This window comes from Chiloscyllium plagiosum, unplaced genomic scaffold (assembly GCF_037043375.1).
Source record: "Chiloscyllium plagiosum isolate Xiang-an unplaced genomic scaffold, Cpla_swu_hap1 HiC_scaffold_36, whole genome shotgun sequence".
NCBI lineage: Eukaryota > Metazoa > Chordata > Chondrichthyes > Orectolobiformes > Hemiscylliidae > Chiloscyllium > Chiloscyllium plagiosum.
Window position 1 is genome coordinate 406,167 of NW_028270174.1, and position 27,781 is coordinate 433,947.

Genomic DNA, 27,781 nt, shown 5'->3' on the forward strand with positions numbered 1-27,781 from the left:
TTCCTCTAAAACTATGTAATTAAAATAAATGCACATTCAGCATTTTTAGTTCAAGGCTGGAGCATTAAGAAATATTCAAATGAAACTCTAGTTATTATCACTTACCATCTTCACTCCTCTAAAAAAAGGCTCTGAGGTAGAGTTGGCTGCACCAGCAGACGGAGGTGTTGGAGGTACCTTATTACGAATTCCAACACTCGTCAGAAGACAAGCAATTGCTGCAGGCACGGCGTACACTATCATCTGAAAATCAAAAAGAACTTCATTCAGAATATATTCTCTCTGGAGCATACTAGGAGCATTCTAAATTATAATTAGGATGATCAACATCAAGATTTTTGTGTGCGCTTACCAATACTGGCATTGAAGATGGCTTCTTCACCAACATTGGAGAAAGTATATTGGCAAAGAGAATACCCAACGGATTGGCTAGATAGTCAGATAGGAAACAAAATTCAATTATGACATAGCAACTGTGGTGTTACATTTTGTAGAGTCAGAGTTACACATCACGGAAATAAATCCTTGGGTCCAACAACTCCCATTTGCCAGCATTTGGCCCATAAAGCTCTAAATCCTTCCTTGTACCCCATTCAGATGCTTTTTAAATGTCGTATTTGTACTCACCTCCACTACTTCCTCGAGCAACTTATTCCATATACACACCATCCCCTGTTTGAAAAGGTCATTGCTCAGGTCCCCTTTAAATCTCTACCCTCTAATTTTGGATTCCCCTATCCTGGGGAAAAGACCTTGGCTGCTCACCCTGTCTGTGCCCCTCATGATTTTATAACTCTTCGAGAGAGTAGTATATGAATAGGAAGGATTTAGAGGGATAGGAGCCAAGTGCTTTCAAATAGGACGGGATTAGGTTAGGATAGGTGGTTGGCATGGACAAGTTGGACTGAAGGGTCTGTTTGCATGCTGTACATCCCTATGCTTCAAATGACTGAGCCATGGCTGAAAATCAGGTCAAACTGGGCTACCATGCATATTATGAAAAAACTTTAACATCTAGCACATACATGGGAGAAGCATGGCTTGATTTAAATTATACAACCCTAATGGGTTTCAACTCTTAAATTTGGTGTGATAAACAGTTCTCAATACTCTAATTGAAGCCTCATTTGTGTTTCATACATTCACCAAAATTTCCCTGTTCTTGCATTCTTTGGCTTGACCAATCCATCAAAGCATGCTATAGTAAACAACAAACAACAAATGCAGATCTCAAACAAAAATTGAAATTGCTAGAGAAACTCAGCAGGTCTGGAATCATTTGTTAAGAAAAAGCAGAGTTCACATTTTGAGGGTGAAGAAGGATCACTTCAACACATTCTGCATGTCTTTTGCAAACTCTTATAAAAGGTAGTTAGGTGTTTACCCAGATGGCTGGCTAAAGCTTATATCTATTCCATAGAAATCCAAATGAAAAGTCACTAATTTTTTTTGAAAGATGGATCACATACGTTCTATGCCAAACTCACCCATTGATGAAATCATGTTTGCTGTTGCTCTCTGTTGTTCAGGAAACCAAATAGCAGCCACTTTTGTTGGAGAAAACAGAACCAAAGGTTGTGCCAAAGCACCAAGAGTCTGGCCCACCATCAGGAGAGGAAATTTCCAGCTTTCTTGAGGTATGAAGTCAGCAACGCTTAAGAGTTGCATGGCACAACCAGCCAAGTTCAGCCATGAGCTCAGAATCAGCTACATACAGAAAATAAGAGGGATTACTAAATGATTAGATGGTAGTCAGTTGGTACTTCTGTGTATATGCAGTGGAATACTTTTCCACTATTTTGGGCACATCTACAGATATCCTCGTTTTCAATCCCTGCTTGCTCAAATTATGTTGTCAAGAATAAATTCAGTCATCTTTACAACCTCTGATCATCCATGGAAATAATCTTACATCATTGAAAGCAAACTGGCTTAATGTAAATAAATTACACTTCATTAGTAGTATTCAGGAACTATATAATGATCATATAGCTCAATAGAATTCATGTTTTTAACATTAACTTTACTTGAGCAGCATCTGTGTATAAGCACCATCTATTTCCAACAGAGGACTCACACCTGCAATTTAGGTTTTGTTGGGAAACACATTTGAAAATTAATTGGGCATCGGGGTCCCTATGCTCTTCTACCATACAGTCATAGACATCAAATTTAAAAAAATTGTTGCTCATTCAAATAAACAGACTCTCAGGCCGACTAGAGGGATTGAACACATGGATCATCACATGCCAGTGCAAAGAGTGACCTCCAACTAAGGAATTGGCTCTTCAGTTATGTCATACAATTTGAAAGTTCTTTTGAAGGCGAAATGTAGATCCAGTAACCAACCTCAATTCACACCATCATTGGCATTAATTGTCTTATTTCTAGTCAGTTGATTATTTTGAATTTCTGGATTGTTTAATCCTTTGTCCAATTCTTTCCTGTTCCTTAGAGTGGTGTGCAAAGTTTTGGCCCAAAAGTTTTAATGGGGACTGTGAGATTAGCAGCAGAGGGTAGGAAGTGGATCAGATTAACTCACTGTACATCAATACAAATTACCGAAATGCAACCAAATAAACGTTGTTAGAAAGCTTTGCTCAGAGCTCAAAAGCTCAGAACTCTTAGAAGGTGTGATCAGTTGTAGTCTAAGAAAATGCAGAATCCCTGTGGTATATTCCAAAGCAACAAGTTTGACCACCAAATTTATGTATATATGTAAACAGTAAAACAAACACACAATCCAAAAGGATTGAGCAGGGTAAACTCTGGAGAGGGGAGTAGGACTTGTTTATCACTGTATTTAACTGAAGAAAACTGCTATCAAAGTTGTTACACACCTAGCTATGTCAGTAAGTCAGAGAGACATGGAGATAATATAAAACTTACCGACGTTTTAAGTCCAAGCATGTCTAGTATCCACGTTGTCCAAAAACCAAAGGGAACACCAACAATGAGGTAGATCATCGATAGCCAATTGACTTGATCCATGGAAATATGGAAATACCGAGCTGTTTGGTCCGCAATTGGAGCGAATGTCAACCAACACTGAAATAATCAGGAATAGTTACGTACAGACCTACTCTTGCAAAGTGCATTTCACAAAGTGAATGCAAATGACAGCATCAGAAGACACTGTCAGACAATTACATAGCATTAAAACACCATTTCCTAGTTTTGTGCTTCCAGCTGTTACAAGTTGGATTCTAGGCTGAAACCTGTCTTGATAGATCAAAATTTGTTTTTGTTATTTAGTAAAGTGGTCTTTCACAAACAGAAGCCTAGAATGCTACAGAAATGGTTTTAGCCATAAAACAGACAATCTTATTACATAAAAGCAAGAAACAACTGAACCAAGCAGTTTACATATAACAATTGGAAAAATTTTGAAACATTCAAAATACAATCCTGTCTATTCAAACAGCACCATTTTACAGTACTCAAAACCAAAGAGAACTCAATTCTGTACCACATGTATAGGTTTTAATTTTACTGTAGCTTCAATTCCCTAACTTGAGTTTTGTAGCTTCATCCTTGATTACCACACAACTCATTTTAGAATTGCTTAGCTTTTAATAGCCCCTCAGGTTTCTAACCAAACATTTCAAGTATGGAAATTTCAAAATAAAAGCTCAATAAAGTTAAGCAATTTTCTTACTTTTATGAACTAGTTTCTCCAAGGGAAAGGAGCTATTTCAAAAACTAACTTCAATTATGACCTTCAAGAAGAAAAAGCTCTAAAGTTATGGATTTTTCCAAAAGGTGGGGGAAAAAGCTCCAGATTCTTCTAAATTGAAAGCAAGTTAATGCCCTTAAATATTGACTTCGTCCACTTGTAAAACTCTCACAATGCAAACAAATTTCCATTTTATCCTCAAGGCACCATCTCTCATATTAATTTAAAAGATCCCAACTCCAGAAATACTAAACAAGCTGAGCATTAAATCCCCTCACTCACACACAAAAATCCACATGCCACTGTGTTCAAAATATCAACTCTAAAATAAATTGGACATAGGAACTAAGAACAGGAGTAGGTAGTTCATCCTTTGAGCCAGCTCCGCCACTTAACATGATCATGGCTGATCTTAGAGTCAGATGTACAGCACAGAACTTGTCCCTTCAGTCCAACTTGTCCATGCTAACAAGGTATTAGACCATAAGACATAGGAGTGGAAATAAGGCCATTCGACCCATCAAGTCCACTGTCATTTAATCATGGCTGAAAGACATTTCAACTCCACTTACTCGCACTCTCCCCATAGCTCTTAATTCCTTACGAAATCAAGAATTTATCAATCTCTGCCTCGAAGACGTTTAACGTCCCAGCTTCCACTGCACTCCATGAGTGAATTCCACAGGTCCACCACTCTGGCTGAAGAAAGTCTCAAATCCATTCTAAATTTAGCCCCTCTACTTCTAAGGCTATGCCTATGGGTCCTAGTCTCCCCACCGAATGGAAACCACTTCCCAGTATCCTTTCTAAGGTATGTATGATCTTAAGTTTCTACTAGATCTCACCTCAACCTTCTAAACTCTAATGAATACAATCTCAGGATCCTCAGCCGTTCATCGTATGTTAAGCCTACCATTCCAGGATCATCCGTGAGAATCTCCGCTGGACATGCTCCAATGCCAGTAGGTCCTTCCTGAGGCGTGGGGCCCAGAATTGGACATAGTATTCTAAATGGGGACTAACTAGAGCGTTATAAAGACTCAGAAGCACACATCACTGCTTTTATATTCCAACCCTCTTGAGATAAATGACATTATATGCACTTTCTGAATCATGGACTCAAACTGCAAGTTAACCTTTAGAGAATCCTGGACTCGTACGCCCAAATCCCTTTGTACTTTTGCTTTATGAATTTTCTCACCGCTTACAAAATAGTCCATGCCTGTATTTTTTTTTCATACCCCCCAGAGTGCAAGACCTCACATTTGCTCACGTTAAATGTCATCAGCCATTTCCTGGACCTTTTGCAAGGTTTGTGAAGGTTTGTAGCTCATGTTGCAGTTTAGGGTGTAGGTTTGATATCCAGACGTTTCATTACCTGGCTAGGTAACATCATCAGTAGCGACCTCCAAGTGAAGTGAAGCTGTTGTCTCCTGCTTTCTATTTATATCTTTCTCCTGGATGGGGTTCCTAGGGTTTGTGGTGATGTCATTTCCTGTTCGTTTTCTGAGGGGTTGATAGATGGTATCGAGATCTATGTGTTTGTTTATGGCGGTGTGGTTGGAGTGCCAGGCCCCTAGGAATGCTCTGGCATGTCTTTGCTCAGCCTGTCCCAGGATAGATGCGTTGTCAAAACCATGGACAAAACAAGATAGAAGAGACATTTAACATCATCAACAACACCCTCACAGGTATAAAATTCACCAAGGAGGAAGAAGCCGAAAACAAACTCGCATTCCTGGATGTCACAGTCAAAATAAAAAACAACGGAGAACTACAAACCTGCATATACAGAAAACCGACAAACACTGACCAAATACTAACTACACCAGCAACCATCCCAACACACACAAACAAAGCTGTATCAGAACACTATTCCAAAGAGCCACCACACACTGCAGCACAGATTAAGATTAGATTACTTACAGTGTGGAAACAGGCCCTTCGGCCCAACAAGTCCACACCGCCCCGCCGAAGCGCAATCCAACCATACCCCGACCCCTACATTTACCCCTTACCTAACACTGCAGGCAATTTAGCATGGCCAATTCACCTGACCTGCACATCTTTGGACTGTGAGAGGAAACCGGTGCACCCGGGAGGAAACCCACGCAGACACGGGGAGAATGTGCAAACTCCACAGAGTCAGTCGCCTGAGGCGGGAATTGAACCCGGGTCTCTGGCGCTGTGAGGCAGCAGTGCTAACCACTGTGCCACCGTGCCGCCCACAACTTCAGAAAACAGAGGAGAACCACCTACACAACGTATTCAAGAAGAACAGATACTCAAAAATTACAGTGTGCAGATTCCTCAAGAACAAACCACGACAAGCAGACCAAACACAGCCAGAAGCCTAACCACCTTACCATACATCAAATAAGTTTCAGAAATGATAGCCAGACTAAGACCCCTCGGAATCCTAGTAGCACACAAACTCACCAACACAAACAAAAACTAACAAACTTAAAAGACCGAGTATAACCCATGGACAAAACCAACGTCATCTACAAAATTCCATGCAAGGACTGCCACAAACACTACGTAGGACAAACAGGAAGAAAGTTAGCCACTACACGAACACCAGCTAGACACAAAAAGACACGACCCTCTCTCCCTCGCAGCCCTACACACGGATGAAAAAAACCACCATTTCGACTGGGACAACACATCTATCCTGGGACAGGCTAAGCAAAGACATGCCAGAGAATTCCTGGAGGTCTGGCACTCCAACCACAACGCCATAAATATGCCATCTATCAACCCCTCAAAAAACTAACAGGAAATGACATCACCACAAACCCCAGGAACCCCATCCAGGAGAAAGATATAAATAGAAAGCAGGAGACAACAGCTTTGCTTCACTTGGAGGTCGCCACTGATGATGTTACCGAGCCAGGTAATGAAACATCTCAGTGAGCAAACCGACACCCTATTTCCTGGACCATTCTGCTAAACTGTCCAAATCTTTTTGCAGCCTCCCCAACTCCTCAGTACTACCTGCCTGTCCACCTAATTTCCTATCATTAGCAAACTTCACCAGAATGCCTCCAGTGCCTTCATTCAGATCATTAATATATAAAGTGAACAGCTGCGGCCCCAACACTGAACCCTGCCTAATCTAGCCCCATTTGCCAGCCCTTGGCCCATACCCCTCTAAACCCTTCCTATTCATATACCCATCTGGATGCCTTTTAAATGTTGTAATTATACCAGCCTCCACCGCTCATTCCATACACATACCACCCTCTGAGTGAAAAACATTGCCCCTTAGGTGTCTTATATTTTTCCCCCCTCACCCTAAACCTATACCCTCTAGTTCTGAACTCCCTTATCCCAGGGAAAAGACCTTGTTTATTCACCCTACCCATAATTTTATAAACCTCTATAAAGGTCACCCCTATGCCTTCGATGCTTCAGGAAAAACAGCCCTTGCCTATTCAGTCTCTCCCTAAATCCTCCAACCCTGGCAATATCCTTGAAAATCTTTCCTTTCAAGTTTCATAACATCTTTCCGATAGGAAGGAGACTAGAATTCCATGCAACATTCCAAAAATGGCCGAACCAATGTCTCGTACAGCCACAAGGTAATCTCCCAACTCCTATACTCAATACTCTGATCAATAACGGAAAGCACACCAAACGCCTTCTTCATTATCCTATCTGTGACTCTACTCTCAAGGAACTATGAACTTGCACTCCAAGGTCTGTGTTCAGCAACACTCCCCAGAACCTTACCATTAAGTTTTTTTTTTATAGATATTTTTATTAGAAATTTAACATTTTTACAAGTTTACAAAAATAAACAAAACTCTCAGATATAAACATTGATATACAATTAGCTCAAATATACAATAGCCAAAATTTGACAAAAAAAAAACAAAACAACAAAAAAAACCAAAAAGAAAAAAAAAACAAACAAAACTCAACTATCTACTAATCTAACCTACAACTAACCAGGGTGTATATTTAAGTCTCTTACATGCTCGGGATGTGTTAGCATCAGATATGATAAAACCCGTATTCGTGCGGGATTCCTCCCCCGAGGGGCCGCGGACCAGCCAGGTTTGTAATCTCACTTAAATAAAAGCCCTTGTTAGGATAGCCGAAATATCTGTATTTATGTAATTCAAAAAGGGCTGCCATATTTTATAAAATAATTCGGTCTTTCGGTGCACCATATTTGTAAGGAAGTCAAGGGGAATACATTCCATAATTAGTCTGTGCCAATTTGAAAGTCCAGGGGGGCCCTCCGCCACCCAGTTCATCAAAATATTTTTCCTTGCACAGAAAGAAAGAATAGAAAATAGTCTCTTCCCGTACGTGTCCAGGGAGGGAAAGTTCGAAAAGCCCAAAAGGAGAGATACGGGGTCCACTTTTATTTCCGTTCCTAAAATTTCTGTCAGGGTACTTGCTACTTTAGTCCAATATCTACAGATCTTATGACAGGTCCATAAGCAATGTACAAGAGTGCCCACCTCTATTTTGCATTTAGGACACATTGGAGATGTTCCTGCCTTAAATTTTGCCAATCGAACCGGTGCTATATGGGCCCTATGAAGTATCTTCAGCTGGATAGCCTGGGTTCTGTTACAAATAGTAATTCTTCTAGCATTTTCCCAGATATCATTCCACGTTTCTGTGGAGATTTCTAGTCCCAGATCCTGATCCCATGTTCTAAGCAGATTATCCATATCTCCCGATACTTCATCATGTAGTAAATGATAAATATTACTGACGGAAGATACCCCCACTGGTCGTAGGACACTACATTCTCTATCGGATTTATAAAGACTATCTAATAACGTAGTCTTCTTCTGTATAAAATCTCGAATTTGGAAGTATCGAAAGAGGTCTCCATTGGGTAATCCGAATTTCTGACGCAGCTGTCCGAAAGACATCAGGACCCCATCTTTAAATAAATCCCCGAGACATGAGATACCCCTGGATCTCCAGAGTTTAAAAGTGGCATCTGTTAACCCCGGTTGGAATCCCCATGCTCCCACTATCGGTGCATAGGGGGATGTTTTATGTGAATTACCCTCATTTTGCCGCATTATATTCCAAGCCTTGATTGTATTCAGTATTATAGGGTTTTTACAGTGATCTGTAATGATTTTCCTCTTGTCTGAGAATAAAAGGTTAATAAGTGGGTATTTTACTTGAGAAGCCTCGATGTCCAACCAGATTGATTGTGGATCAGACAAGACCCAATCAGCTATGTAACTTAATAGGGAACTTAATTGATATTTCCTAAAATCTGGGAAGTCCAATCCACCCCTTGCCTGTGGAAGCTGTAGCTTCTTCAGCTTAATGAGGGGCCGCCTATGATTCCAGATAAAGGAACTCAGCCAGCCGTATAATTTACATAAAGCCGTCCTCGGCAGCATCACCGGAAGCATTCTCATAGGATATAGGAGACGGGGCAGGATATTCATTTTGATTAATGCTATTCTACCCAACCAGGAAATTGGCAGGTCTCCCCATCGCTGGAGGTCCTGCCTTATCCTTTCCAATAAATACACAAAATTAGCCTTATACAACTGACCAAATACTGGAGTAATAAAAATGCCTAAATATAAGAAACCCTCCAGGGACCAGCGAAAGGGAAAAAGGGAACCGTCCGCTAAGCGGGGTATCACAGCAAGGCCACCCATTGGCATAGCCTCCGATTTTGAAAAATTAATTTTATAGCCTGAGAATGCACTAAATGTATTAATAACTTGGATTAAGCGAGGTACGGACATCAAAGGGTTACTGAGGAATAGAAGAACATCATCTGCATAAAGGGTAATTTTATGTTTACCTGTACCAATCCTTGGGGCCACTATATTAGGATCAGCTCGTATAGCTTCTGCTAGTGGTTCAATTATTAGCGTGAATAACAATGGCGAGAGGGGACATCCCTGACGGCAGCCCCTACCCACACTGAAGCTATCCGAGCCTAATCCATTGGTAACCACAACTGCTTTGGGATCACTATACAGTGTTGAGATCCATTTGGTAAACACCTGTCCAACACCAAACCTCTCCAATGTGTAAAACAAATATGACCATTCGACCCTATCAAATGCCTTTTCCGCGTCTAATGAAACCACTACTCCTGGTATCTTTCCCTGATGACAAGCTTGAATCATATTCAGAGCCCTTCTAACATTATTGGATGATCTACGGCCCTTAATAAACCCCGTCTGATCCTCCTTTATAATATGTGGCAGTATCCTTTCTAATCTCAGTGCTAACGTTTTAGAGAGGATTTTAAAATCTACATTTAGCAAGGATATTGGTCTGTATGATGTACAATCTTCTGGGTCTTTTCCTTTTTTAAGGATAAGAGAGATATTTGCCTCTTTCAGCGAAGGCGGGAGACAGCCCTGACTATATGCATAGTTATACATGTCCATAAGTGGACCAATCAGTATTTCTGTAAATTCTTTATAGAATTCAGCTTGAAAGCCATCTGGGCCCGGCGCCTTACCATTTTGAAGGTGCCTAATTGCATCAGCTATTTCTTGGGGTGTAAGAGGAGCATTTAGGACCGATACTTGTTCCGGAGTTAGGTCTGGAAAAGTCAATTTTTTAAAAAATGACTGCATCCTCTTCGTCCTATCTTCACAATCCTGTGATTTATATAACTCAGAATAGAATTCTCTAAAGGTCGCATTAATCTTTTTATGATCATGAGTCAAAATAGCCGTACTTTCCTTGATAGACATAATAGTCTGAGGGGCCTTTTTTATCTTTGCAAGAAATGCTAAGTATCTACCCGATTTGTCGCCATATTCATATAACCTTTGCTTTGCAAATAATATTTCCCTCTTAGCTGTTTGAGTAAGTGTAGTATTTAGAGCTGACCATTAAGTTTAAGTCTTGCCTTGATTTGCTTTTCCAAAATGCAGCACCTCACATCTATCTAAATTAAACTCCATCTGCCACTCCTCAGCCCAATGGCTCATCTGATCAAGATTCCATTGTAATCTGAGGTAACCTTCTTTGCTGTTCACTCCACCTCCAATTTTGGTGTCACCTGCAAACTTACTAACTATACATTTCCTACATTCACATCCAAATCATTTACATAAATGACAAAATGTAGTGGACACAGCACAGATTCTTGTAGCACTCTGCTAGTCATAGGCCTCCAGTTTGAAAATCTCTCACCTCCACCACCAACACCCTATCTTCTTGAACTATCTTCGAGCCAGTTCTGTATTCAAATGGCTCGTTCTCCCAGTGTTCCATGGGGAACCTTGTCAAATGCCTTACTGGAGTCCATACAGATCACGCCCACCACTCTGCCCTCAATCCTGTTACTTCCTCAAAAGACTCAAGTTCATGAGATGACTTCCCATGCACAAAGCCATGTTGACTGTCCCCAAACAATCCTTGCCTTTCTAAACACATGTAAATTCTGTCCCTCAGGATTCTCTCCAACAACTTGCCCAACTCAGATGTCAGGCTCACCAGCCTATAGATCCCTGGCTTTTCCCTACCATCTTTTTTTAAAAACAGTGGCACCACGTTTGCCAACCTCCAGTCTTCCGGCACCTCACCTGTGACTATCGATGATACAAATATCTCAGCAAGGGGCTCAGCAATCACTTCCCTAGCTTCCCAGAGTTCTAGAGTACACTTGATCAGGTCCTGGGGATTTATCCACCTTTATGCAATTCAAGACATCCAGCACCTCTCTCTTTGTAATATCGACATTTTTCAAGAAATCACCATCTATCTCCCCACATTCTGCCTTCCATGTTCTTCTCCATAGTAAATACAGATACAAAATACTTGTTTATTATCTCCCCCATTTCCTGTGGCTCCACACGTAAGCTGCCTTGCTGATCTTTGAGAGCCCTACTTCCTCCCTAGTTACCCTTTTGTCCTTAATGTATTTATACAAACCCTTTGGATTCTCCCTGACCCCATTTGCCAAAGCGCTCACACCTCTTTTCTGCCCTGATTTCCCTCATTAGTCCTACTGCCTTTATACTCGAATGGTTCTCAACCTCTCCCGTCTATACCTGATGTGTTACCTTTTCTTAATCAAAACCTCAATTTCTCTAGTCATCCAACATTCCCTACACCTACCAGCCTCTCCTTTCACCCTAACAGGAATATACTGTCTCTGGACTCTCATTAACTCATTTCTGAAAGCTTCCCACTTTCCAGCTGTCCCTTCACCTACCCCCAATCAGCTTTTGAAAGTTCTTGCTTAATACTGTCAAAATTAGCCTTCCTCCAATTTGGTTTAAATCCATTTTCCTGCCTGCTCATCATAGCTCTTATCAGAAACTTCCGTATTTCTGGGGCAATGAGTTCCACAGATTCACAGCCCTCTGAGAAGCAGTTTCTCCTCACCTCAGTTTTGAACCTACCTCCTCTCTCTCTGTATCTATGACCTCTTGTTCTAGATTGTCCCATAGGGAGGAAAACACCTGTTCAATGTCAACTTTATCAATCTTCTTTAGCACTCAATACATATCAGATCCTCCCTCACTCTTCTGAACTCCAGCAAGTAGAAGCCCAAGTTAATCAACAGCTCCTCATGAGACAGCCCTTTCATCCCTGGAATCAACATGGTGAATCTCCTCTGAACTGCTTCGAGTGCCATCACATCCTTCATTAAGTAAAGAAACCAAACCTGGACATACTACTCCAGCTGTGGTCTCACCAAAGCCTTATATAATTGTAACCACACTTCTTTACTTTCATAATTCAGTCCTTTTACAATAAATGCCAGGATTCCATTTACCTTTCATATTATATGCTGTGACTGCGTACCCACTTCCTGCAATTCATACACATGGCCATCCATATGGCCTCTACATTGACACACTTTGAATCTGCATTCAACTTAATTAACAATTTGTCCCTTTTTACCAGCTGAAATGGACAACCTCACACTTATCCACATTAAACCCCATCTGCCAGATTCTGGCCCATTCTCCTTGCCTATCAACATTCATCTATAGACTTTTTCTCCTTGTCACAGCCTGCTTTCCTGCCTACTTTAATATCTACTGAGAATTCTGCTATGTTACACTTTGCAGCTATGTTACACAGGTTCCTGAAGAAGGGCCTGTGCCCGAAACGTCGAATCTCCTGTTCCCTGGATGCTGCCTGACCTGCTGTGCTGTTCCAGCAATAAAGTTTCAACTATGTTACACTTTGCCCCTGCTTGCAGAAGCATATATATTATATACAGCAAACTTTGTTTTAGTGACACCTTATGAACTGGCGCTCTATAAATGACAAATCACATACAAACATTGGAAGTTTACTCTATCATCTTTGCAATGTCCAAGTAGACAGTTGAGGGTGGAAGGGGAAAGGCACTCCACTGGTAAATTTTAATTAAGCCCAAGTTGCTTTATTATTTAAGTGAGTTATGCTGTGAATAAAGTATAACAGTGATGTGTATACCTCCTGCATTATCTGATTTATGTAGTTACGTGTACCTATGTTCAGTGAAGAGCTTTGTTTGCAAGTACAGGCAGCCATAGTAAGCAAGGACATACAGATCATCGGATGCTTAGATAAAGCAAGGCATACAAGGTTATGGCGGTACAGGGGGTGCAATAAGCAAGAACATGATTTGAAGTTAGAGTCCATTCAGTCTAATAGCGGCAGGGTAGAAGCTATTCTTGAACGTGTTGGTGTGTGTTCAAGCTTCTAGATCTTCTACCTAATGGAAGAGATTGTAGGAGAGCATTACCGGGGTAGGAGGGTTATTTGATGATGTTGGCAGCCGTTTCATGGCAACAAGTAGTGTAAACGGAGTCCATTGATGGGAGGTTGGCTTCCATGATTGTCTGGACTGTGCACACCTTTCAATAGTTTCTTTTGGTCCTGGACAGAGCAGTTGCAGTACCAGGATATGCAACTGGATAGTATGCTTTCTATGGAGCATCTGTAAAAGTTGGTGAGGGTCCTTATGGACATCTCTTTTTATGAGTATTTGTTTTTATATAGATTACATGGACCTCTTGAGCAACTTGCGAACGTGTATCGGGTATAAGCAGGCATGGAAAGAGTTAACTTCTGAGTTTTGTGAAAGGCGTTCAGCTGAGCATGACTCAGATCAGATAAGAACATGCAGTTAACAATGGGGTGCTGGAAACAAGGGTAATGAGTTAACAAGGTGGAAAAGTAGTCATTGTGTAGAGCCATTTAACAATATTGGAAGCATTCAGTATGTAAGGTCAGATAACAAGGGGAAAGTATCCATTATATGAATCCAGTTAACAAGGTTAAGAACATTCATTGTCTAACAGCAGACGGCTTCATCTCTATTATTGACACTCAATGATTATAATGGTCACCCAATTAATAAGTAGGTTGCCTTATCCGGATGCTCCTCCCTGTAAAATGACTATATAGTTCATGAAGAAACTCTTGTTCAAGAGAAGATCGGAAACCCATGTCCCTGCGCACATGGGCGATGTCGATATCTCTCTCTCTCTCTCTCTCGGAATAAAGAAAGGTAAAACTACAGTGTCACCTATGTTTTGCTTTGACTGAAGGGGGAACAGGATGACAAACTGGAATAATTGTTCAACCAGCACACCTGTTCCCATGAGTACCAGTTAATAAAACGTTTGCTGTATATAAAAATCATACCTTACATTACACTAAAGTCAGATGAGAAATTGCCCATATACAACAGACAACATACAGACATTACATCACGTACTGCAATTATGAATTAGGTCACCAACTCCTTCTGGACTATAGTGCTGCTCTCTTGAGTGTTATGGACCAGGCCAGATCTCTCAAAACATGTCAAGAAGGTAGCCCAGACCCTAACTTTGCTATTTAAGCAGGTGTAAAGTGGATATTCCAGGAGAGAATCAGCTGGTCAAACCACTTAGTTTTAAACAAAACAGAATTAATTTAGAAGATTACTGAATGAAACATGAACAGAGAACGGAATACAGAATAACTTATCCTATCTGAAAACCCAACAGATCATCCCAACTTAATGATGCTGTTCGAAATACTTGCAATAATCCCCCGAAACACCCCTACCACAAAAGATAAAATCAAACAAGTTCTTACACGATAAAAGTCAGAGAGAGAGTACCAGCTAGGACCTGCTTCTGGGTCCACCAATTTTTGCACTACTGCTAAAAACAAACCAGAGAAAAGCTGAGCTGGGAGAACTGGCCACACCCCTTTCATTGGACAAGTGTTTTTTTTGGAACTTGAAAGCCTTCTGCTTGAGGGAGTATCTGTCAGCTATTATCAAATTGGCGCTGAAACCCTTCAACCTCTAGATTGTTCAGAGTCCGTCATTTACAACCTCTGAAAAAAAAGATTGCATAACCTTGTTAAAGGAGCAGTTTCGTCATGAGAGAGATGACCTGCTATGGTTTAACCAAAGGGTCACCATGCCATAGGTTGAGAATTAAAATGCTTCATGGTAACTTCAACCAGTGCAGAGTCTGAACCAACATTGTAGGCACAATTCTGCATCACAAACCAGCCATCCAGACAAGAAGGGTTGCAATAGTTACAGATCATCGCAAACCTTCAAACTCAAGCAATTTGAAGCCTTGCAAAATGACTGAAATCACAGTTGAATATCTTGTTAAACTTCTATACAGAAAGACAATGTCTAGAGCAAGGCTGATAGATCACTACAATTAACATGGATGACTGTTTAACAGATCCTGGGTCAAAGCAGCAAAGACTTCAACATGAACAAAACAATCCTAACTTTCAGTTGTCAGTGCTCTGGGAAACAAAGGTTCACATATAAATTCATGCGATATTTGATCAGGTCTGTGATATTATTTAAGGATTATGAACAGTATTTAGAAAGATAATCAAGATCTAATTATCTCCTTGCCCAAATGCAAACGAGCATCAGAACAGATGCTGAGGATTGAAAAGATGGAAAAGACTGAAAACCTATGGAGAAAGGAAAATGAAGCCTGCTAGGTTAAGGGTTTCACCTGAACCATTATCTTGTTCTTCTACCCACTGATACTGCCCAAACGATTAAACTTTGCACCACAATGCTCTTGTTTCAGATTTCAGCATCTGCATTTTTTTTGGCTACAGCGCTGAAGTTTTGCTGTGTATTAGGTATACAAGCTGTTAACAGCAAAACTATATCAAGGCCATACCCTATTAATTTCATTTAATTTGAAAGTCTTTCTAGACTTGCAAAGTTTAAACTTAATCCTGAACATTTTCTAGTAATTGTGCTGATAGCATTGGGTTTATGGCAGCAGATCAAATAATTTTCTTCACCTGCACATAATGTGAAGTAAGGAATAATTCCATGAATCAATCTATCTCCTCTTCAAATACTTGCAGTAATGTAGACTCCACTATTCTCATTGCACAAACCACAGTTTTGGAATTGGAAAGTTATGTTAAGGTTGGTCTGGCCTCTTCTTGCGTACTGTGTACAGTTCAGGTTGCCCTGCCACAGAAAGGATATTATTAAATTGGAGAGGATGCAGATAAGATTTACCAGGACTGGATGGTTTGAGTTATAAGGAGAGGCTAGATAGGCTGCGATCATTTGAAGCGTAGGAGGTTGAAGGTTACCTTATAAAGAGTTTGCAAAATCACGAGGGGAATAGATAAGATGAATAGCTAAGATTTTTCTTTAGAATAGGAGAGTTCAAACATAAAATTAAGGAGACAGGAGAAAGATTTAAAAGGGACCTAAGGGGCAACTTTTTCAAAGGGTGGTTTGCATGTGAAATGAACTGCCAGAGGTAGTGGTAGATGCAGGCACAGTTACAACATTTAAAAGATATTTGGACAGGTACACGAATAGAAAATGTTTACAAGGATACGGGCCAAACGCAGGCAAGTGAGACTAGTTTAGTTTGGAAAACTTGGTCGGCATAGACAAGTGGGACAAAGAGTCTGTTTCTATGCTATATGACTCTGACTCTATCACTGCCTTCTGTGTGTTACCAATCCACAGTCTATGTTAGGTCATTATCCCAATATTGTGAACTGTTATTTTGTGCAACCAACTTTAAGGTGGTACCTTATTGAACATCTTCTGGAAATCCAAATACATTTTAATTACCAGTTCACTTTTATTAACTTTGCTTGTTCTATCCTGAAAGAAGTCTAGCAATTTTGTCAAACAAGATTTCCCTTTCATAAAACAATGCCGCCATTCCAACTGTCCTCTTTCAAATGGATTCTAGCATTTTCTCAATGACAGATGAGAGATGAACGGACTTGTCTTTCGCCCCTTCAGTTTGTGAAGTAATCTGTGTCTCAGCTAGAAACCATTAACTCTATTTGTTATCTTTGAAAGTTTATAGTGTTGTCCACTGTGAAGACCAATAAAAAATATTAGTTTAAATTAAAACCTATTTTCATGTTTCCCATTATTTCCTAGTTGCAGTTCCAAGGGTCCCTCATTACTCTTAGCTCTTTTCTTTTGATACACCCACAGAAACTCTTGTTGTTTGTCGATTGCATGCCAGTTTACTTCCTTATTCAAAATCTCCACCCCGCACTCCCATTAGTTTTTAGTGCTGGTTCTGAAAACACGACCAATCCTACCAGCTCTTACTGATTTGTATGTCTTAGTTTTGAATGGATTCTCTTCTTTACAGCTGTTAACCACCATTGTCATTCTTCTTACTGAGTCCTTCCTTTTGACTAGAAGGAATTTTGCTGAGCATTATGAAATATCTGCTTCAATGTCTGTCTCTGCTCGTCTCACCTACCCCCGTGGTCGGCAACTCTTCCTTCATATCTCTGTACATGACCTTCTTTAAATTCAGGACATTGCAAATTAAATTTGATGGAGAGCAAGCCAATGTTGTGTTAATGGTCACTATACCCTGGAAGCTTAACTACAAGATCTCTTTGCAAATCTAGCAATGTCATAAGGTCACTTTGAAATGTACTCTACAAATTTGTCTTCCCTTTTACACTTGCCAACCTGATTTGTCCACTCAATAAGAAGAACAAAGTCATCCCTGACTACTGTTGTGACCTTCTTAAATGTCTCCATTGTTTCCCCCGTTTGTAGTTAGACTACAATGAGACAACTCCTCGGGGACCAAGAGACTCCTCCTACTCATGACTCATTTTCCTGACTACTCCGGATTTCCAATCAAATTAATTGCACACCATAATCAATTGGACCAAAGAAAAAGGGAGATTTTAGGGCTCAAAACAGTAGTAATCCAAGAGGTGTACCAAATGTGCAAGAGCAACTTCAAAAGGAAATCATGAGAGCAAAAAGGGAGCCTGAAAGGATAATAGCAAGTAAAACGAAGGATAGCCCTCAGTTATTTTACAAGTCCATTAAAGGTAAAATGATAACTAGGAAAAGAGGTATCCCTCTCCTGCCCCATTAAGGATCACAGTGATAATGTGTTCGTGGACCACAAGACTAAAAGATGGAGTACCAGAATTAGGCCACAAGATCTTAAAAATAGGATAAAAGGCCGGTACAACATCAAGAGCCGAAAAGCGTGTACTGTGCTACACTGTTCTATATTATGATACCTTTTTGAACCCAATTCTCCCGCCTTCTCTCTGTAACCTTCGATCCCCTTATTAATCAAGGACCTATTTCTGTCTTCAATACACTCAATGACATGGCATCCAAGCCCGCTGCAGCTCTGAGGATTCACCATATTCTGGCTGAAGAAATTCCTCTTCATCTCACTTCTTGTCCGTTGCTGGTGTCTTCCAATGTGAACACTGATGCTAAGTACCTATTGAGTTCCTCTGCTATTGCTTGTTTCACCATTACTACTTCTCCAGCCTCATTTTCCAGTGCTCCAGTATCCACTCTTAACTCTCTTTCACCTTTTAGATAAAAAAAATTCCTATAACCTTTCATATTATTAGATAGCTCACTTACTTCAACTTTTAAAAAGTTATTCTTTGCTGGATACCCAATTTTCTTGGCTTCCCATTAATCTTCACCACACTATTTTCTTTGCTTTTATATGGTTCCTAACATCCCTTGTTAGCCAGGGTTGCCTCATCCTCCTCTTACGATGTTTTTTTCCTCCTTGGGATGAAGTTCAACTATGCCTCACAAATTATCACCAGAGTCTTCTTCCATCACTGCTCCACTGTCTGCCCTGCGATTCTCCCCTTCCAATCAACTCTGGCCAGCTCCTCCCTCATGTCTTGGTAGTTAGTTTTACTCGACCATAATGCCATCACATCTGATTCCAGTTTCTCCCTCTCAAAATGCAGAGTGGATTGTCACGTTATGGTCACTAGTCCCTAGGGGTTTCTTCACCTTCAGCTCTCTAATTAAATCTGCCTCATTACACATCACTAAATCCAGAATTGTCTATTGCCTTGTGGGTTGTACCACAAGCTCGTCCAAAAACACCATCTCACGGGATTCCATGAGTTCTTTTTGAGATCCACTACCAACCTGATTGTCCCAATCCACCTGCATATTGAAGTAGTTTTCCATGATTATTGAAATACTGCCTTTCTGACATGCTTGCTCTATCTCTTGATTTATTCTCTGTCCCACATCCTGACTACTGCTCGGAGGTCATACACAAATCCCATCATGTTCTTTACTCCTTTGTTGTTCCTCAACTCAACCCACACAGATTCTACACCTTTCAACTCTTTATCACAATTTATTAATGAGGGAACCTCAGCCCCCTGCCCATCAGCCAGTCCTTTCAATAAGACATGCATCCTTAGATATTTAGTTCCCAGCTCTGATCCCTTTGTAGGCAGGTTGATGATACCCACAACAGGATGTTGCCAATTTCAATCCAGTTAAAAATCACAACACCAGGTTATAGTCCAACAGGTTTAATTGGAAACACACTAGCTTTCGGAGCGACGCTCCTTCATTAGGTGGTAGTGTTTCATATACCGCATGCATTTAAATATAACCCCCTCAAGTCTTGCATTGACTGTCCCTGTTTTCTTAGGTGCTTCCTTATCTGAAGTTAGATTCCTGACCCTTTCCAAATGAAAGAAATTGTGATAAAGAGTTGAAATTGTGATAAAGAGATCTGGAAACTTTAACCTCTGCTGATCCCTTTCTGACTTTAACTTTTTCCATACTTTTCCATGCAACAGAACCCACCCACTTCACTATGTAGTTTAAAGCATTAATCGATATGTGCTCATTATGCATAGCCAGTGGACAAGCATAGGGTTCTAAATGAATATTGTGTGTCAGTGTTCACTAGTGAGAGAGATGATATGGGTATGAAGGTCGGGGAAAGGGCTGTGGTATGATTAAATCAATTAGCACAGAGAGAGGAGGGTCCGAGTTGTCTAGCAGGCTTAAAATTTGATAAATCCCCAAGGACAGCTGAAACGCATCCTGTGCTGTTAAGTGAGATAAGTCCATCTGACTTACTGCTAACTCCCTTATCGGTGGCAAATAGAATTCAATTTGGTTAAGTCTCAGGTGTAGCACTTAGAACAAAGGTGACAAGGGGATACATGACCAGTAGGACCCTGGGAAGCATTGCTCAGAGGAATCTTGTTGTGCATGACCACCAGTCCCTTCAGACAACAAGATAGGAGATCAAGTGGTTAAGGTAGCATATCGGACAAATGCCTTTAATATCTGAGGCACAGAGTTTGAAAACAGGGAAGTTACGCTGGAACTGTAAATAACATTGTTTAGGCTACAGAGTATTGTATGCAGTTCTCCAATTCTAGAAGAAATGCGATTGTACTGGAAAGGTGCAGGGATCTACCAGGATTAGATTAGATTACAGGATGTCGCCTGGGCTCGAGAGTTTTAGTTATCAAGAAAGATTGAGTAAACTGGTGTTGTTTTTCTTGGAGCCGAAGAGACTGTGGGGAGTTACAAGTGAGATGCATACATTGAGGGGCATTGATAGTGTAGACAGGAAGGAACCTTTCCTTTGGTGGAGAACTCAATGATCAGGTGGTGTAGATTTGAGATAAGGGGCAACAGGTTTACAGGAAAAATGTTTTAACCCAAGGCAGGAGATTGACGTGAGCTAATAAAACAAGTATAAATAGCCTCCTTCTGCACCATAACAATTCTGAGATTCTGTGAAAGGCCTCTCACTTTCGTGTCAGGAGGTGGTGAAGTCGATTTTTCAGGTAACCCTTCCTCAGGGCTAGGTGTGGGAGTTGGGGGAGCTGCAGATCCTACACTCATCTCCAGTCCAGAGGAAGGGTCACGCCCGAAATGTCAACTTCACCACATCCTGATGCTGCCTGGCTTGCTGTGTTCTTCCAGTCTCCTACCTGCCTACTTTGGATTCCAGCATCTGCAGTCTTTTGTCCCACTTTTGTGCCCCTGATTACAGTGTAAGTTTGGTGTAATTACGCAGAGGTGTGACTCTGCCCTGAAACTTGAGACCTCCCTCTCTTCCTGATGTTTCGCAGTGTCTGCAGTTCAGGCTCTTGTCATCAAATTTGAACTGAAGTTTCTCATGCAGCCAAAGCTGATATTTATTTTGTTTTGCAATATAACAATCCAGCTTGACCCACTGCAAGTCAGTAACAAATGATTCAAAATCGGCATTAAAGGCCAAAAGTACCTGGGAAGGGGCTATAAAGAGGTGGCACAAGGAATCCAAGCAATGAGATTTTTATGGTTGCCAAAATCTGGAATAACTTCAATATTGTAAAGATGCGAAACCAGTTTTAAATGAAATTCAACCTTGACTCATCCTTAGCGAGATGCCAAATGACTGGCATTACATAACATCAGTTCTCTTTTTGTTTTTACCACAAGCCCCAATGTGTCAGTCCTTAAAGTTTTCACATGATGGTCGAGATTTAAGTCCGTTTAATTATTGATCAATAAATATATGCATTAAAGTAATTTAACTTGTTCAGTTTTCTATTGCTCTACCAAAATATTTAGAAATGCTATAAAATGTGATAGTCAATTCCAATTTCTTGTTTCAAAAGAAGGAGGGCACATCATTTCTCCCTGTGAAAGCACTTTTCTGAAAAGAAAAAGGAACAATCTCAAAAATGAAGAGGTTGCAACTTTGTTGAATTCCCCAATAAAGTCTGCAGTCTGAAATTAGTCCAGATAATCAGAACTGTTAACTGTATAACATTTTCTCATAAACAAATGACTCTGTAACAGATATGAAAACAAATCTACCAGCTTAAATAACTTGCCCTCAGTTATTGCTCTTGTTGTTACTGATGCTAATTCAAGGGTTAAGTCAATCACTTAGCTAAAACAAACAAGGGCAAAAATCCAGTTATGTGAAATAGGAAATGAGACAGATAAGCACGGAGACAAAATCTCATGTCAACAAATTTAAAGAAAAGATCACAAACACAACCCACTTCTACCATAGTCAATTTCCCAATGGGAAGTTACATTGCCCCAGTTGTTTCTGTGCCTACAGCTATAGTGAGTAACTAAAATTAATCTCACCTCTAATTGGACAGCGATCAGTTGAATTGAAGATTGTCTTTTAGTTTTCTGGAAATTTAAACTGAGAAGTTAAATAATCCCAAGAATAACTAAGCTGTTCATACAGGAACACCATAGTAATTAAAGCCGAGAATTCAACTTATTTTAAAAGTCACTACAGTTAAAAATCTCAGTCAGAAATGACATGGCATCAGGTTATCATCCAACAGATGTATTTGAAATCACAACCTTTCAGAGTGCTGCTGCTTCGTCAGGTGAAGTGCACCACCCCAGGCCAACACCAGCACCTCCACAATCTTAGTTAAAAACCACAACACTTCTGTCTCTCTCTCTCTCATTTGGTGTGCAGTTTTCTGAATTTTTCACCCTTCATACCTGCATAGCAGATATTTTATAAGAACGCACAACTGTATTTCTTTCTTCTACCATTCTGACAATTGTTTTCCATTCTTATGGATGTCCAGGAAACAAACAGAATGGGTCATGTAGTTGGATTTTATATATCTATTACTTCTACTTGTTTCCAAAACTTTTCTAAAAAAGCAAAGCCAATTTCCACATTCTCTTACCTTCTGCAAATATCACTCAGCAATTTATTGAACTTGACAGTTAACTAAAATTGGCAAGTACTAATTCTTTTGCAATGCATTTTTGAAGTTTACATTGCAGTGACACTCCAGTGGAAATGAGATTCAACTATATTAATGTACTACATACTAAAGCACAAGTATTTGAAAATATATTACCATTAAAAGCTGACAAATACACAATCAGGAAACTCCTGACATAATCAACCAAAGATGGCCTGTACACAATGAGTTCTTTCAGTCAACAATGAGCACATTATTACAGTAGACTGAATACAACATCTCCAGTTTCATCCAATCAAAACAACATATAAAGGGCAGGGTAAAAGAAAAATTATTTTTGCACTATCATATTGCTATCAGTCATGAAAATAATTGATGTTCTGCAGAAGCAATATGATAGGCATCCTGTGGCAACATTTTCAGCAGTAACAGATTACTGATGAATAGAGATTTATCTTATTGAGGATGATTCTTCCTCAGAGATGGCAGGATGAAAGAGATGCCAATGCTGGCTGAGAGTCTGCAGATGAACTAAGGATCTCTACCTTATACTTACACATTCTACCACGGAGAGGACACTGGTGGCCAGTTAAGGGTATTGAAATTGTTCACTTAAACAGCTGCAGTCTTTCACTGTCTCTCAGTGACATTGCTCTGTTGCCCATGAACTGGAGTGGTTCAGTAGATCATTTCAGAGGACAGTTAAGAGTCAAGCACATTGTTCAGAGTCTAGGATAAACATCTCGGCCAAATCAGGTAAGGGAGCCAGTTTTCTTCCCCAAATGACATTTGTGATCTAGATGGATTTTTATAACAGTGATACTTGTCATGGCTATCATTACTAAGACTAGCCTTATATTTCAAATTTTATTCAGTGAACTCTAAAACTATCAACTACCGTGGTGGGATTCAAATCCACAACACCATAGCATTAGCCTGGACTTCTGGTTTATAAGCCAGCAACATGATCACTCGGCACCATTTGCTCACTCTTGTTCACAACAATGTTTTGGCATAAGTTTTGATGAGTTGGCATTTCAGTCACAATTGGGCATCTGCTCCCATGCGTTGATATTAGTGCAACCACACCTTCACAAACTTTGAAACTATCTTGGAAATCCTCCTTTTGATCCCTCCGAACATACGTCTTGAAGTGAAATAGAATATTTGAAATTCTGAAATCAAGCATTTTAGCACCAAGTCCTGTTCACATCAGTTTATGCAAGATACCCATGCTTACTGAGCGTTAAAAGTCAGATTTCCTCTTTTGTCATCCTACTTGATCCACAGAATCTTAAACTGTGTTGAGGTTGTCGTCCTCAGGCCTCAATGTGGCGAAAGTTTTGCTCAAGGTTCAAAACCACACAAATGTCAGAAGGACCACTGCCCAACAGATTTGAATTATTATTCAGTCCAATATCACGATTCTCAAAAACAAAAAATATTTAACTTAAAGCTGAGCTAGTACACAGGACTCTGGGGTGTATGTTATTTACTTTTTGGGTTAGATATCCTCCAATATATGGAAAATGAAAGACTTTTTCAAATACCTCACTGCAAATCTCAATTGGATTTGATCTGGTATAGGACTTTGTGCTACTCAAGGCAAGTTCTGTGCTCTGCTGAATACATCAACTTTGTTGTATTTCTGCAATGATTATTAACTAGTTCAATGTCAGCAGACTGCAGTTCTACTTAAGTAGCGATTGGCTCGATTTCAGCTTTTAGACAGTTGAGGTTAGTGCTGTAGTTATACCTTCAAATAGCATTATTGCAGCATGATAGATTGACAACAGAATCACTGCTATGACACACCCATCTGGCATCTATTTTGAAGGAAAGGGATTTGTGGTGGAGACATTACAAAGTACTGTTACTTGTACACTGTCATAAATTCTGTTACTAAAATTAGTTGGTCTCCCAAAACCCACCAAAGGTCTGTTTGATTAATCATTCAAAAGCCTTTGATTAATAAAGTACATAATTTATAAAAGGGTCAGCATTTTTCTGGGATTGAGTGTGTTGTGAAGAACATGTCAGTTACTCATCTGTGGGTTGGAAGCCATAATCAGACTCTGGAAGCATCTCCACTGCAACTGAAGAGGGCAATTAGTCACCAAGCTAGGGCTTTCTCAACTGTTGATGGTAGTACCATTCCGTACAGGTATTATACTCAACTTGTCACCTTTCTTGAAAATTACAATTGTCATGACATCTCTAAAGGTTGCTTGGAATTTCTTCATTTTGCCAGAGATTCAGAAATTGGTCATTTACCTGAGAAATCTACATTCCTCCTCCATATTTCAACATTTCTAAGAAGCTATATTTCATGGTTTACAGCAGAAATCATTTATTCACCATCAGATTATTGCCTTTCAGTTAGAAGCTGTACTGCAAAAGCAATCACAACCTGCATCAACAAGGCCAAGATAGAAGCCCTTATAAAGCCTGCGTGGAGACAAGGAAGACAAACAAGAAAACAGACAAGGTAGACTCTATTCCGGAAAGCAAAATCCCAAGAATACAGAATTTGTGGATTACAAAAGCAAAATATGCAAATATTAGCACTGGCATCAACCAGGACAAACACATGAAGAGACTTCATGAATTATCTGCTAAAATCAATTCTGAACTCAAAGCTGTTTAGGACTAACTTTGGATTCTGAGGACAAGGTGAAAGAAATCTTCTATCCTAACCTATATGGACCTTTGCTAACTCACTCTACAGACAAGGTCTTAATTCTTGAGGACATGAGGATGGGATCAACCTCAAAACTTTGGGATGAACACCATTGTTAAACATCATTGGTGTCTTTCTTGTGTGCACTGAAGACATCCTCATGTTTTCTGATAGACATTTTTGCCAAAGATATTTCAAGACATCTAGACAAAGTTCAAAACACTTATATACATGATAGTCAGAACCAGAGACCAGGCATGTGCTTTTGCGAGAGCTGACAAATGCTGGACAGATCTTTAACTCAGTCAGTCTTGGTAGTTGAGACAACCCCTAATTAGGAGCTGAAAATGTGTTGCTGGAAAAGCGCAGGTCAGGCAGCATCCAAGGAACAGGAGAATCAACGTTTCGGGCATAAGCCCTTCTTCAGGCTTATGCCCGAAACGTCGATTCTCCTGTTCCTTGGATGCTGCCTGACCTGCTGCGCTTTTCCAGCAACACATCTTCAGCTCTGATCTCCAGCATCTGCAGCCCTCACTTTCTCCTAATTAGGAGCTGACAGCCACAATAGATATGGAAAACATTCCAGGTCATTCACACAATACAGTGCTCACATGAAATAGCATCCAAGACAACCGGCAACCTTTGAAGTCAATCCTCTTTTAACATGTCAAGAAATCCTAAGACATCTCGAAAAGGCATCAAAATGATTTGATCAAAACACATAATGCAAGTTCGTTATTTACAATTCGTCAGTATTACAAATCTGGCAAGTGTTCAAACTTCAGGGAAACGTCTGCCAGACAGGCAACGTCAAGCTCACCAGAGATCCCGCAGTATGAAACAGAAACAGTGGCGAGAAATGCAATACAGGGGACTCGGCCCTTACCAAAGCATGATTCGGAGATGCCGGTGTTGGACTGGGATGTACAAAGTTAAAAATCACACAACACCAGGTTATAGTCCAACAGGTTTAATTGGAAGCACTAGCTTTCGGAGCGACAATCATCTGATGAAGGAGCGTCGCTCCGAAAGCTAGTGCTTCCAATTAAACCTGTTGGACTATAACCTGGTGTGTGATTTTTAACTTACCAAGGCAATACCAGATCTCTGGAGCCTCAGCTCAAGGACCAACAGCAATGGAGCCAACATGGTGACCTGCTGCAGTCCCTCAGTGACAACCATCGAGGGGCTCTCCGCGCAAAGCGCCCATCATACCATGGCATTGGAGCAGCTCAAAGCACTGCTGGCGAACAACACCAACCACCGGCGCCGATAGCTCTGATAGCGCAACGCCAGACCGGCCTCTGATTCACGGTCACGGCCGCCATCGCTGCCTTTCGGCTCCATCATTCCCGAGACCCGGCAACACAGCCGCCACCGCGCAGGCGCCCCATCCACTGCACACGTCCACATGGTCCTCGACCAATCGGCTGAGGGCAACGGCGCCTGAGATCCCGTGATCAGCCACACCTGGTAACCGGCAAAACCCGGCACCGGATCTCCTCCCATTCCCCAGCAACTGGCAATGGAACCACTCCCATTCCCCAACAACCCGGAAAACCCAGCATTGGATGCTGCCTGAATTGCTGTGCTCTTCCAGCACCACTGATCCGGAATCTGGTTTCCAGCTTCTGCAGTCATTGTTTTTACCTCGGAAAACCCAGCACCAGATCCACTCCCATTAAACCACCAGAAAACCTGGCACTTGATTCACTCCCGTCCCTCAAACAGCGCAAAACTGATTCTGGATTCAGGATCAATGGTGCTGGAAGAGCACAGCAGTTCAGGCAGCATCCGAGGAGCTCCAGCAAAATCGACGTTTCGGGTAAAAGCCCTTCATCAGGAATAAACCTTTTATTCCTGATGAAGGGCTTTTGCCCAAAACGTCGATTTTGCTGAAGTTCCTCGGATGCTGCCTGAACTGCTGTGCTCCTCCAGCACCATTGATCCAGAATCTGGTTTCCAGCATCTGCAGTCATTGTTTTTACCTTGATTCTGGATTCACTCAAATTCCTCAACCTATGCAAAATCCGGCTCTTGATCCGCTCCATTCCTCACCCATCACAAAACCTGACTCCGGATCCACTCCTATTCCTCTAACACCACAAAACCCAGTTCAGAATCCATACCCATTCTTTAACTACCGGAAATCCAACTCTGGATCTACTCCCATTCATCCTACCACATAACGCAACGACTGATCCACTCCCATTCCTCAAACAATGCAAAACTCAGCTCAGGCGACACTCCCATTCCTCAAGCGCAGCATGGTCGTTCAGTGGTAAATACTGCTGGTTCATAGTGCCAGGGATCTGGGTTTGATTCCAGACTGGGACAAGTGTCGACATGGAATTTCTACATTCTCTCCATGTCTGTATGGGTATCCATCAGGTGCTCCAGTTTCCTCCCACAATTCAAAGATGTACAGGTTAGATGGATCCACCATAGTAAATGTGGGATGA

General features: G+C 40.8%; 1 protein-coding gene across 4 annotated transcripts in view; it reads right to left on the reverse strand.

Moving 5' to 3' along the window:
* Positions 1 to 27,781, reverse strand: part of slc49a3 (solute carrier family 49 member 3) — a 98,159-nt gene that overhangs the window by 66,546 nt on the left and 3,832 nt on the right. For 2 of the 4 annotated variants that reach the window (XM_043674547.2, XM_043674546.2), the window contains exons 1-5: positions 26,535 to 26,676; positions 2,890 to 3,048; positions 1,488 to 1,707; positions 353 to 429; positions 106 to 243 (exon numbers count right to left, since the gene is read on the reverse strand). In XM_043674547.2, the coding sequence (XP_043530482.2) occupies positions 106 to 243; positions 353 to 429; positions 1,488 to 1,707; positions 2,890 to 3,048; positions 26,535 to 26,669 (729 nt within the window). In that variant the 5' untranslated portion in view covers positions 26,670 to 26,676. Of the gene's footprint in view, positions 1 to 105; positions 244 to 352; positions 430 to 1,487; positions 1,708 to 2,889; positions 3,049 to 5,054; positions 5,240 to 26,534; positions 26,677 to 27,781 lie in introns of those variants that run through there. The other 2 variants (XM_043674548.2, XM_043674549.2) reach the window with 2 other exon arrangements.